Below are 12912 nucleotides of genomic sequence, written 5' to 3' on the forward strand. Positions count from 1 at the left end.
TGTGTTTTGAATCTGAATACCCTGTAAAGTATTTTCCACCCTGATTTTACAGAGATTATTTTTACCTTTCTTTTTTTTAATAAAATCCTTCTTTTAAGAACCTGACTGATTTTTACATTGTTCCAAGATCCAGGGGTTTAGGTCTTTGATGATTTTTTTAACCAATTGGTTAGGATATTATTCTCAAGCCTGCCCAGGAAAGGGGGTGTGTAGGGCTTGGGGGGAAGACGTTTCCAGGTGGTCTCTTTCCCTGTTCTTTGTTTAAAACGCTTGGTGGTGGCAGCATACTGTTCAAGGACAAGGCAAAGTTTGTACCTTGGGGAAGTTTTTAACCTAAGTTGGTAAGAATAAGCTTAGGGGGTCTTCCATGCAGGTCCACACATCTGTACCCTAGAGTTCAGAGTGGGGAAGGAACCCTGATAATGATATTGATTCCTGTAGAAAAGTTAGTGACTTTCTCCCTCCTCCCGAAAGAAAGAGAAAGAAAGAAGGAAATTCAGTAGCTCTCTGGATAATAAGTGTGGTTAATCTGGAGACCACATTCAATCACTGAACTGTGAGCTAAAGAAATTTTAATCTTCTTTATGTGAAAATCTTAGTGCAGCTTTAACTACGGGCTCACTACAGACGCCTCAATGATATTGATAACCAGTGCACACATCACAAAATCCCACATGCATGCCATTAAGATTCAATTATTGAAAGAACTGACATGGCAAATAGAAGGAATGCAAATCTGCTGATAATGTAAAATATGCCTGGTGTGCTGTTTTTCCACTTAAAAATAATTAATTTTACAAGAATTACTACTACGAATTTGTGTCAGACACACTCTCTTTTGAGAATATGTTCTGCTGGAATCCTGTTTTGGAGAAACTGAAAGCAGCTGTTGATTTGTGAGTGTCCAGAAATCATTAGTATTGGGAGGAACTTCCCGTGTGTCACCTAGTTTATCCCCCTGCCTAGTTCTCATTGCACCCAGTTGCCTAATAGATGCATATCTATTTTAGACTTGGATATCTCCAGGGATTTTGAACCCAAAAATTCTCTTTAGAGTTTGTTATTATTATTAAATGTGCTTACAGTTATAATGCCAGATGCTCAGCTGGTATAAATTAGCATAGCCTCACTGACTCCAATGGAGTTATGTTGATTGGACTGGAAAAAGGCTAATGTAGTGCCCATCTTTAAAAAAGGGAAGGAGGAGGATCGGGGGAACTACAGGCCAGTCAGCCTCACCTCAGTCCCTGGAAAAATCATGGGAGTAGGTCCTCAAGGAATCAATTCTGAAGCACGTAGAGGAGAGGAAACAGATCAGGAACAGTCAGCATGGATTCACCAAGGGTAAGTCATGCCTGAATAATCTAATTGCCTTCTATGATAACTGGCTCTGTGGATGAGGGGAAAGCAGTGGACAGACATGTTATTCCTTGACTTTAGCAAAGCTTTTGATACTGTCTCCCACAGTATTCTTGCCAGCAAGTTAAAGAAGTATGGGCTGGATTAATGGACTATAAGGTGGATAGAAAGCTGGCTAGATCGTTGGGCTCAACAGTGATCAATGGCTCCATGTCTAGTTGGCAGCTGGTATCAAGCAGAGTGCCCCAAGGGTCGGTCCTGGGGCCGGTTTTGTTCAATATCTTCATTAAGGATCTGGAGGATGGAGTGGATTGCACCCTCAACAAGTTTGCAGATGACACTAAACTGCGAGGAGTGGTAGATATTCTGGAGGGTAGGGATAGGATACAGAGGGACCTAGACAAATTAGAGGATTGGGCCAAAAGAAATCTGATGAGGTTCAACAAGGACAAGTGCAGAGTCCTGCACTTGGGAGGGAAGAATCCCATGCACTGCTACGGACTAGAAACCAAATGGCTAGGCCGCAGTTCTGCAGAAAAGGACTGAGGGGTTACAGTGGACGAGAAGCTGGATATGAGTTAACAGTGTGCCCTTGTTGACAAGAAGGCTAACGACATTTTGGGTTGTATAAGTAGGAGCATTGCCAGCAGATCGAGGGACAAGATTGTTCCCCTCTATTTGACATTGGTGAGGCCTCATCTGGAGTACTGTGTCCAGTTTTGGGCCCCACACTACAAGAAGGATATGAAAAAATTGGAAAGAGTCCAGCGGAGGGCAACAAAAATGATTAGGGGACTGGAACATGTGACTTATGAGGAGAGGCTGAGGGAACTGGGATTGTTTAGTCTGCGGAAGAGAAGAATGAGGGGGGATTTGATAGCTGCTTTCAACTATCTGAAAGGGGGCTCCAAAGAGGATGGATCTAGACTGTTCTCAGTGGTAGCAGATGACAGAACAAAGAGTAATGGTCTCAAGTTGCAGTGCGGGAGGTTTAGGTTGGATATTAGGAAAAACTTTTTCACTGAGAGGGTGGTGAAGCACTGGAATGCGTTACCTAGGGAGGTGGTGGAATCTCCTTCCTTTGAGGTTTTTAAGGTCAAAGCCCTGGCTGGGATGATTTAGTTGGGGATTGGTTCTGCTTTGAGCAGGGGGTTGGACTAGATGACCTCCTGAGGTCCCTTCAAACCCTGATATTCTATGATTCTAGGATTTACACCAGCTGAGAAACTGACCCACAAAGTCTATTCTAACATTTAATCTAAGTTTTCAAAGCTGAAGTTTAACCCACTACTTCTTGCCCTGTTTTTCTGTTGGTAATGTGCACCGGTGCTCTTTATAACATACCCACTTACCTAGATTATGTTTCACTTCAGAGCACATACAAAGCAGAATTGAGTGTGCTCAGTCCATGAGAAGGAAAGAGAAGAACATTATTTATAAATAGAGAGCCTGATTCTCAGGACATACAATTACCATTGAGGTCAGCTCAAGAGGGTATTAGGTGAGAGGGATAGCTAATTTGAGGGCCCAGAAAGCATTTGTTTCGTGGGTACTGTTCTGGTACATGCTTATTTCTATGAGCAGAGAGGCATGTGATGAACGTAAGGCTTTTTTTATGAATCCAGCAAAATGTCAAACTGCACACAATCCATTTCTCAGGTTGGGTGCAATAGAAACTTGATTTAGATACAGTTTTTTGTCTTTCAAATACCAATACATATTATAGAGTATTTTAGCAATGTCATTCATACATCCATTTAGTTTGCTAATATCTTAAATGCTTCTCTTTTAACTTCAGTAATGGTAGGTAAGGGAAAACTGTTCTGCAGTTGTAAGTACTTATACCCTGTTGGCACTATTAAAATGTCTAGCTAAATCTCTGCCTGAATTTAGCAGCAGTAGTTTAGATGTCAACAGATAATACCTGTTTTTAATATGCTGGGGAGAACCAAGACACCTGAAACTGCCATCGACCATAATAGCAAGCCGAGTGCAGAGGGCTTCACACTCTTCCATACTAGAGGAAAAATGGTGAAAAGAACAATAATTAGAACAGATGAAAGTTATTTATGACAAACTTTAATTAAAATTTGAACGAATCTGGATGGCAGAGAAGATGGGATACAGAACCTTTCACTTCTAGGTCAATGGTTCAAATGCATCACAAGTCAGTAGAGACCAAAAGTTATTACCATATGACAGCTGGTGGAGTCCTATAAAAATGAATTCATGTTTTCAGTCTGTTTCTAAGTGGACAATTTTGGCCATGTTACAAAAGCCATACTACTACAGGCACTAATTGACTACCTTATTTGCACTCTCAGCAGAGATGCTAAGGACTGGGCTATCAGCACAATGTTCTCTAACATGCGTAGTGGAGGTCACTCCAAATTAGGGTGGGAACGTTTGGCAGGGCAGCTTTGTAAAACTACACGGCTTCTTTTGCTTCGTGCTAATCCTTGTGAAGTGAAATACTAAGTATTATTATGGGCTACAGAGTAGAGACCACAAAATGACCCAAACAAAAATGAATTTAGGTATAGCACCAAAGTTCTAAAAGATGCATCATGCTGTATTTGAATGCTTCAAATAATAATGAATTATCGGGACTTACAAATATTAGAGTAAAAGCGCTACCCTCAGATGGAATTGCTTGGGAAAGCACTGCTGAGGTACTCCCATGAGAGGAGCTCATTCACAAGGGGGCACGGAGGCAGGGACAGATAGGGATTGGGTAAACCATAGCTCCGCGCCTGTTACATGAGGGGAGTATGTTACAGCCCTTAAAGGTAGTTTGTAGATAGCTTTCCCCAGAGCACAGACAGGAAGCTAGCTCCAAGAGGCATTCTCTTTGAGGTACAATGCCTCCCAATGCTACCTCTGGGGTAATGTCCCCAAACGAGATCATGGTTAAATACCACAATCCAGCACCAAGGGAAAATTAATACAACCTCCAAAAACAGAGGTACTCTCCAAAATTTGAGCCCACTAACTTCAGAGACTAAATTTTCAGAGGGTCCCTTAAAAAGCAGCCATATATTTTATATGTACATTTGTTGATGCACAAAAAACTGCATTTACAAACACAAATTCATTTCCCATTTAAGAAGTCCTTTGAAAAATCTGGCCTCCAATATCAAATGTTGCCCACATGCAACCGGTCGCAGCAATGTGCTATTAATTAGAATTGGAATCCATGTACACTACCACTATTAATTTTTACTACTCTAGCTTAAAATCATTCATTCATGGAGCTGAATGAATGATTATCAATACTTTATTTGAGGAGTTTATTTTCTTTTCCTGCTCACAACATATCTTTGCGTTGATCACTATTATCCTCAGTTTGTTGTTTGAAAATGATGGTTTTATTCTGTGGTTTGAAAATCAAGCTGTGCTGTTTACCGGTGACAATTTACCTAAAATCACATGTTTCTGTTCCCTAGCTGGATGAGTAGTCTAGCAATTTGGATACAAACATTCACGTATGTGAATTTAAAAATTCAGTTTCCATGAATACCGAAACAACTTTTAAATTCATTTTCTGTGAGCCTCACGCATTTGCACATTGAACATTCACAGCAAGAAAACGTCCTGAACACATCTGAAGCAACTTTCATTTAAAATATCTAACAAATCTTCTGTTGTGGCATTTTATTGATTCATTTACTAATTCAGGATTTAATTTGATCAAAACATTAATTCACTGTTTTGATTAATTAGTTCTGCCCCTTCTAGACATTCTTTCATAATTACACAGATAGAGATTTCTATCTGCGAATCAGATTGCTCCCTCACTTTAAGCCATTTATATATAATTATACTTACTATATAGCGTGCCCTGCAGGGAACATGCAATTTATTCAAGTTACTGTAGATGCTACAAAACAGTTTCAATGTCTCCTCCATTAAACTGACAAAATAGAGAGTATATTAGGGAGGATTCACAAGATGTTTGGAGCCATGTTGGGGATCGCAAAGAACCACGGCATCCCAGGGGGGTACAGTCATTTCCAGTGCAGGAAGTGCAGATAGATGGTGTATGCTGGACAGGGCTCAAGTTTTCATGTAGTATTTCCTGAAGCCCCAAGATTTGGGGCTTCAGCACCACAGGGCGTGCCGGGGCTCCAGCCCTGTGCATTTGAAAATATTTACCAGCGCTTTACTCTGGACAGATGTGGTTGAACTTAAAACCTGATACTGGAACATCCTTTTAAGTTGGGGCAGCATGCTTCCCCACTCCAATGCCAACCACCATTTCTGGTCAGTCCAGAGAAGGGAAATGGCCATGGACCTCTCCTCCTTGTCCCCTTTGGTGATGGCTAGTTCCTTGGGGGATGGTTGGAGAGGCTTAAAAGGAACAGCTCTAGTACCCCAGGGAACATAGGGATTGTACTAGTGGTTGATCCTTGAATGGGGAGAGCAAGGGAAGTGGAAAGGTCATTATCTCCTCCCTATCTCAGGAGTGCCCATCAAGCCATAATGTAGCCCTTAACACCTACATTTCGGCAAATTCAGATTTCGTGGATGAGAAAGAGCTGCCATAATATAGCAAGAGACCTTAGCACTTTTCATCCTGAACACAAATATCAATTTCTCTCTTTCAGAGGGGTGTGCCTCAGAACTCAATTTGAGCAAGTGATTAGTCAAAGAGAGAGGATGTTAGCCAATGTATAATATTGCACCTGTGGGATGTGAGCACAGCAGCACAGCCATCCTGAACTTCCTTCATGATGGCTTTCCAGAGGTACCGCTTGGAACAGGGATCCATTCCAGAACTGGGTTCATCCTACAGAAACAAATGCATCAGTTAACAATGGAATTAGAGGAGAGAGAGAAAGAATTGGATGACGATGCAATTAGGGCCTGATGCTCTTCAGATGGTCTATTTACATGTAGGCGAAGGGAGGTCTCTGACTTGGGATTAGCAAAGTTTCTCTGTTTTGGTGGGGTGGGGTTTGGTGGGGATGCAGTGTTTGCTGCTCCTCCCTGCCTAGAATTTGTGGATCTGCCAGAGGCACGGGCTAACAAATTAGAGTTCCTGTATCTCCATGCTGTCTCCCCTGCACAATCACACATAGCTCCTCAGTGCTCTAAGGGAGCACAGCTTCCTTCCCGCAGGTTCCCTATGCTATGCTTTCCTTCAAGGGGCATTCCAATCTGTGGTGGGGGGAACCATGTGACTACATACTGACCCAGGCAGCATTGCCTTGTTCCATAATATCCCTCAGGGTTTGAGGGAAGACAAAATGCAGAGGCCAGCCATTGCCCCAGCCTGTCTCATTCATAGTCCAACACTTCCAAAAGCTGGGGAAACTAAATCTCCTGGAGCAGTCATGCAGGGCTTCTGTGGAAAAGGAAGTGCAGCAGCAGAGATTGCACTTCCCCTTTCTGCATCCTCTGCCCCTGATAAGATGGGGTTTTATACCTTTTGCTGATGGAAGTGGAAGATACCACGTGGCCCTTATTCTTTAAAGCCCATCCACTTTTGTAGTGACAGAGAAGACAGCCCTTTCAATGGTTCCACTGAATGCAGGGTGTCATGAGGGTGGCATTGGCTATCAGTTCCAATGGTGTGGGGCTGGTTTGTTTTCAGGAAGGAATCCTAGCTGAGACTTGTAAGCAAGAAGTACAGGAAGTTGCAGCATGCTGCTCTAACTCCAATTTTGGTGCTTAGACACAAATGACACAAGGAGAGAGTGAGTCCATCTCAGTCTCTCTTATATTTCCTTTGTCGGCTCTCCAGGGATGGCAGGAGTAAAAGACATTACAAAACAAAAACAAAACAAACCCCAAAAACTTCACTTCTTATTTAAGTGATAAAAATATATGACTCTAAACATTAACGAGGAGCAGATCTGTTGGGTAAATTGATTCTATTTTTAACATTGTTACTTTAATAGAGAAAACACTTCACATGGTATTACTTCTGTTCCCTAATTATGGATCCTTCATAAATAAAACCCTCTATAAATCCTTTATAAGTAATCCTTCCCAAAACACTTATAATATGTATAAAACTTTTAGAGCATTCGAGTTAGTTAAAAGTGTGTTTTTCCTCTCAAACTACATATGTGAGGATGCATCTTTCACAGCAAGAGGCAAATTGAAATGGGTGCCTCCAGTGGTAGATTGTCCTAAAGAGATTTCATAATAGTTGGAGTACCTTCTGAGAGTAGGGGAAGCGGTGACTTAAGAAGATAGCCTTCCCCTTTTGCCAAGTCATTCAAGATCAGTTTGAGCTCAAAAAATGTAAGTAAAACCATCCAACACATAAGTGGATTAGTGCTATTAAATTAGAGGAAGCAAAGTATCCCTGGTCTTATGAACATTTGTAGATTCAGAGGGACAGCTCGGTAAGTGAACTAATCTAGTTTAACCAATTCTGTACTTACTTTGGGGAGACACTCGTGGGATTGATGTTTTATCCTTTTACTCTGGGGAGTATACTCCCACCCAGTGGCGTTTCTGATGAGATTTGTTTATTTAATTATTCCCCTCCCTCCCAGGCATAGAAATTGGAGAGGACTTTTGTTTCCGCTAGTGGAATTCTTACACCATATGATGGGTTCAGTATAAGATAAGAAAAGAGAGAAGGTACCCATCTTTCTCTGACCACCGCTTCCAGCAGCTCCCATTGGCCTGGAGTAGTGAACTGTGGCCACTGGGAGCCACGATCGGCCGAACCTGCGGATGCAGCAAGTAAACAAACCGGCCCAGCCCGCCACGGGCTTTCCCTGCATAAGCGGTGGAACAAGTTTGGGAACCACTGAACTACCGCAATGGGAGAACTCTTCCCATTGATGTAGATAGTATCTACACTGAAGTGCTACAGTGGTTTAAGTGTAGACATACCCTCCATCTTTCTTGTCCCTTCTCAATTTCTTTGTGTCCTGCCTTTTCTCTCTCTTCCCTGCCCCTCACCACACTCCTACCCAAAACATAACTCAGCTAAAGTAGGTAGGTGGGCTCACACACGCCTTTTATCTTAGGTGGGGTTTTTGTTTATACTTATGCCAGGGGTTCTCAAACTGGAGGTCGGGACCCCTCAGGGGGTTGTGAGGTGAGTACATGGGCTGGGGGGGGAGGTCATGAGCTGTCAACCTCCACCCCAAATCCCACTTTGCCTCCAGCATTTATAATGGTGTTAAATATATAAAAAAGTGTTTTAATTTATAAGGGGAGGAGGCGCTCAGAGGCTTGCTATGTGAAAGGGGTCACCAGTAAAAAAGTTTGAGAGCCACTGAGTTATACTAATTGAAGGGTGAGCTCACGCGTATCAATCTGAATCCCATTGCAAAGTTCTACCCAGCTCATAAGAATACTAAAGAATGCATTTCCATGATTGAAAAAACTACTGGTACCACTGTCATTAAAATAAAATAATCCCTATTGCTCAAGATGCCACATGGAATCGTATCCTTGTAAAGGGCTACACTCACTGTAGGTGTGCCTCCTTGTGGCTAGGTCTGGGCATTAGCTTTTGCTCCATATTGTGCCCCCTGTCGTTGGTTGCTTGTGCTGTGGGCTCTCTCTCTCTCCACAACTCAAAGCCAGGTCACTAAACAGACCCTCACTTCCGGGGTATCTAATTCACTCTGACAAGGTGCCCAGATGCCACCTCAGACAGTCTTCTATTCCACCTCTAGGTCCTGTGCCACTTCCTAGCAGCTGATAGGGGAAACCAGGCCTGTCTGTAACTTGGGTTCCAGACCAGAGATTCTGTGACTAGCAATTCAGGTCTGTTCAGTCTCAGTTGTTGTTTCACTTGACTCCTTCCTACCCAACCTCTCTATCTGCCACCAGAGCTTCCCCTGCTCTCTGTGGCTACTTCCTCCCCATCAGCCTCTTGTCAGATTCCCTAGGATGCCCGGTTTTACTGTCCCCCTGGCCTTCCTCCTTGTCCTTGGCTCCATTTCCCTTTAGAGTGTGACTGCAGGCTCCTTCCCTGCAATTCCTGCAGTTCTCCCTTCCTGGGCTTTATAATCCTACCCCAGCTCTACCCCCAACTGGGCTTCATCTGTAAGTAGTGTTTATCAATCCCTGCCTTCCCTCCAAGTGCAGCATATAAGGTTAATTGGCCCCTTCTGGCTCACCTTAACCCTTTCAGGACTTGTGTGGGGTGAGCACCCCATTACAATCCTATTTTTGTTTTTTTGATTTTCTTACATTGTGCAGAAATGTGGGTAGAAAATATACTATACTTTGTAATACATTGAACAATAAATTCTATTTCTCTTGTTCTGTGAATCAAAGAAATCTCGGTCTAAAAAATACATACCCAAGCCGCAGCAGGAATGTAGCACTTGTACTACTGACAGCCTAGGAAACCCAGCTCCAACTGGGGAATGTTGGAGCACAAATTAAAACAAGTTTATTCTGGGAGCTGAAAATGACAACTGCTCTGTTTCTGTGTCACTTATTCCCTGGAGGCAATTTGGAAGCTGCACTATGTTTTCATGCATCAGACAGGAAAATAAAATAATTAAATATGTTAACACTTCCAAAGCAATAATAATGTTCACTCTACTCACCAGTAAAAGTATTTGGGGTTTGCCAATTAAAGCCAAAGCTGTTGAAAGCTTCCTCTTTGTGCCACCGCTATATGTCCTCACCAGTTTGTTAATATGGGTGTCAAGGTGCAATCGGCTAACAAGGTCCCCAGCTACCTGCAATCAAGAAATGGCAAGCTTGGTCAGACTTTTATATTCAATAGAACAGTGGTTTTCAACTCTTTTTCATTTGCGGACCCCTAAAAACTGTGAATGGAGATGTGGAAATCTTTCCTTTGGAAATCTTAGACATAGTGTGTGGATCACAGGTTGAAAACCACTGTTCTACAGCAACAACCTTTCACAGACCCCTTACACATAGTCTGCAGACCCCCAGGGTTCCACAGACCATGGGCTGAAAACCACTGCAATAGAGTCTGCACTAGTATGGAATCTTTTTTTTCTGGCTGAGCACATTAAAAAAAGAACACAAAGTATTTCCATTTTTCTCATCTGACACATGCTGTTACTTTTAAGTCCTGGAAGAAGGCTCTCTGGAATCTGTCAGGCAAAATGTTGAGAATAAAAGGCTGCAGCTAGGGGACCCCCAAGGACAAGAAAATTTGGCTTTGTCAACTCTTGTAACAGTCATTTGCATTCATTTTGGGTTGTTGAGTCAATAATTTAAAATGCTCCTCATTCCAACTAGTTTCTGTAATATCTATCTGATCAAACACATTTCTCAAGTGCTAGAGAATCTGAGAGAATGAAATAATAGGTCAGACACAAAAAGATGGGATCAGCAGAAAGGCAATCACATGAATAATGGGTTCAGCCATTCTAAATGACTGAGTTAAACAAGACACAGGGCTAACTTGATAACATCTCCACTTGCAGGCTCTGAGCTGGTAAAGGAGAACGGCACGTGTGACAATCAGGGTCCCCATACCCCTGGAGAGAACAGGGGGTCTGAACCCCAGAGAATAAGCAACTGAATTAAGTAGCTGTATACAACGTTATTGTGCATAAACTTACATCAAATAAGGTCTTTTATGAAAGCTTGTAATGTTCTGAGCTTGATGGTCATTAGGAGATTTGTATGTAGGGGATGGCTATGAACGTATGCATGTATATGTGCATAGAACATTGTAATTGTAACTGTGGTTCAACTACATCACCACCTCGTAACAGGAAGTGATGTAAATAGGCAGGCAGTGTCATCTCTCAGGCTAGCTGTTTATACAAAACCAACTTAAAGTACCCATCCATTGTCCAGCCAGGAAGACACAATAGTGGACCATTGAAGTTAATGGAAAGGAGGGCGTTTCCTTCACTCTGAACAATGATGAGTCATCATGGCAGGAGAAAGAAAGAAAAAAAAACTTTTTAAAACAGGCTTGGTTTTGAGGTTTGGTATCCAGAAACTGAGGGCTAGCGTCTAAGCCGGGAGCTGTCTGTGAAACACTGGATCTTGGCTATGACAGGGTGAGGTAATCAGGAAGGGAGCAGCACCTTTTCTAATACAAGCTACCATCTGCTTTTGCCCAGTTTCCCAGCATGCCCTCTGTTATAGTGAGGATCCAGTGTTTCACAGACAGCATTAAGACACCCCAAGTTACAAGGCAGTAGGTAACAGAACACCTTATCAGTCTGGGTCATCTCTAAAATGTTACAGCAAATTAGTCCCAACTCTTTTTGTTTAAGTTGGTCGTGTAAACAGTGGGGGGGGGGGAAGAGCACGGGGGGGGGCGGGGGCGCGCGCAGGGGAGAGGCAGATTAGGCTGGCCCTGCACAGCGGCACTAGTGGAAATAGAGAAGATTCAATCAGCGTCCTCAGATTTGGTGTCTCCTGCCCCGGAGACAGTCAGAATCCTAACATTTCTGCTCAACCAAACCCTTAATGTAGCTGGTTTTCTAGATATGAAAATGAGCCACATCTTCTAGTGCATGCAGCTTATGCTGGGTATAGCAATGAGGGGAAGAGCAGTCGGAGTGCAAGTTCCAGTTCCATTAGTTTCCACCCATCGCTGGCACTAGCTGAGAACATCTGCCAGGAAATCCCGAGCAGGAGAGTTATGCACTTTTCCTCTCACTCTGCACCATCTGAGTGTCAACAGCAAAAGTCATGGGAAAGTGTAGGGTTAAAATTAGACAGAGCCCAGTCAGCTCAGAGAATTCACAGAAAAGTTATCAACACAGAGAAGTGAACATTTACAACCTATTACTGGTATATACATGATCATGCCCTTGGTAATTAGTTTATATAAACAAACTGTCCTTATGCAAAATTTCCTGAGGAAGAGTTGAGAACCTCGGTATACCATAGGAAACATTCTTAACACTACATCTAAAAACAAAACAAAACAGATAAATGAACAAAAATCTTGCAAAGGGATCTCAAACCCAAGCCCCTCTTGAGTATGTGCAACGCTTCATGCACTTGCACATACTGTATTTTAGCACTGTCACCCATATACATAGGTGAAAGGCTCCATCACTTGCATGAACAGGTGATTGCTTTCTGTGCATGTCCATGCTATAACCTGCTAAAAATGTATGATGTCAAATGGAAGCTACATTTTGGAAATATGGTCCTAACTATCTGCAAGTTAAAAAACACACAAGTTAAAAAAAAAACATATCTGACAATCAGGAAACCACCATTTTGGCAATTTGGTGATGCAAAGTGCATGTTTTCTTGCTATTCCCCAGGTGACCGACAAACTCTGTTTTGCTCCACTTAGACAGGTGCTACAAGAAGTTGGCTTAATAAGAACACATGGGGTTGCTGAGTCTCCCTGCATGGCCCGTTCACTTCTTTGCCTCCTCTTCCCCACGTATAGTGGAACTGCAGAGATTCTGCTATATTTGGTGCAATCTCTGGCTTTGAAGAAGGCCAGAGGATTTGGCCCTAATATATTATAACTGAGCACTGGGGTTTTCCTTTCAAACAAGGAGTCTGGCTGAGCAAAGGTCTAAGCACAGTCAAGTTCCGTTGACACCTGGTGACACTAAGAAGAAAAAGGGATAATAAGAAAAATAGATCTGAAACAGCATATAA

At 42.6% G+C, this 12912-nt stretch overlaps 1 protein-coding gene across 1 annotated transcript in view; it reads right to left on the bottom strand.

The window, feature by feature from the left end:
- Positions 1-12912, bottom strand: part of ABCA13 (ATP binding cassette subfamily A member 13) — a 291776-nt gene that overhangs the window by 18883 nt on the left and 259981 nt on the right. The window contains exons 57-59 of the mRNA XM_074945249.1: positions 9894-10028; positions 6045-6148; positions 3284-3376 (exon numbers count right to left, since the gene is read on the bottom strand). Coding sequence (XP_074801350.1) covers positions 3284-3376; positions 6045-6148; positions 9894-10028 — 332 coding nt within the window. The remainder of the gene's footprint in view (positions 1-3283; positions 3377-6044; positions 6149-9893; positions 10029-12912) is intronic.

This window comes from Natator depressus, chromosome 2, assembly GCF_965152275.1.
Source record: "Natator depressus isolate rNatDep1 chromosome 2, rNatDep2.hap1, whole genome shotgun sequence".
Lineage (NCBI taxonomy): Eukaryota > Metazoa > Chordata > Testudines > Cheloniidae > Natator > Natator depressus.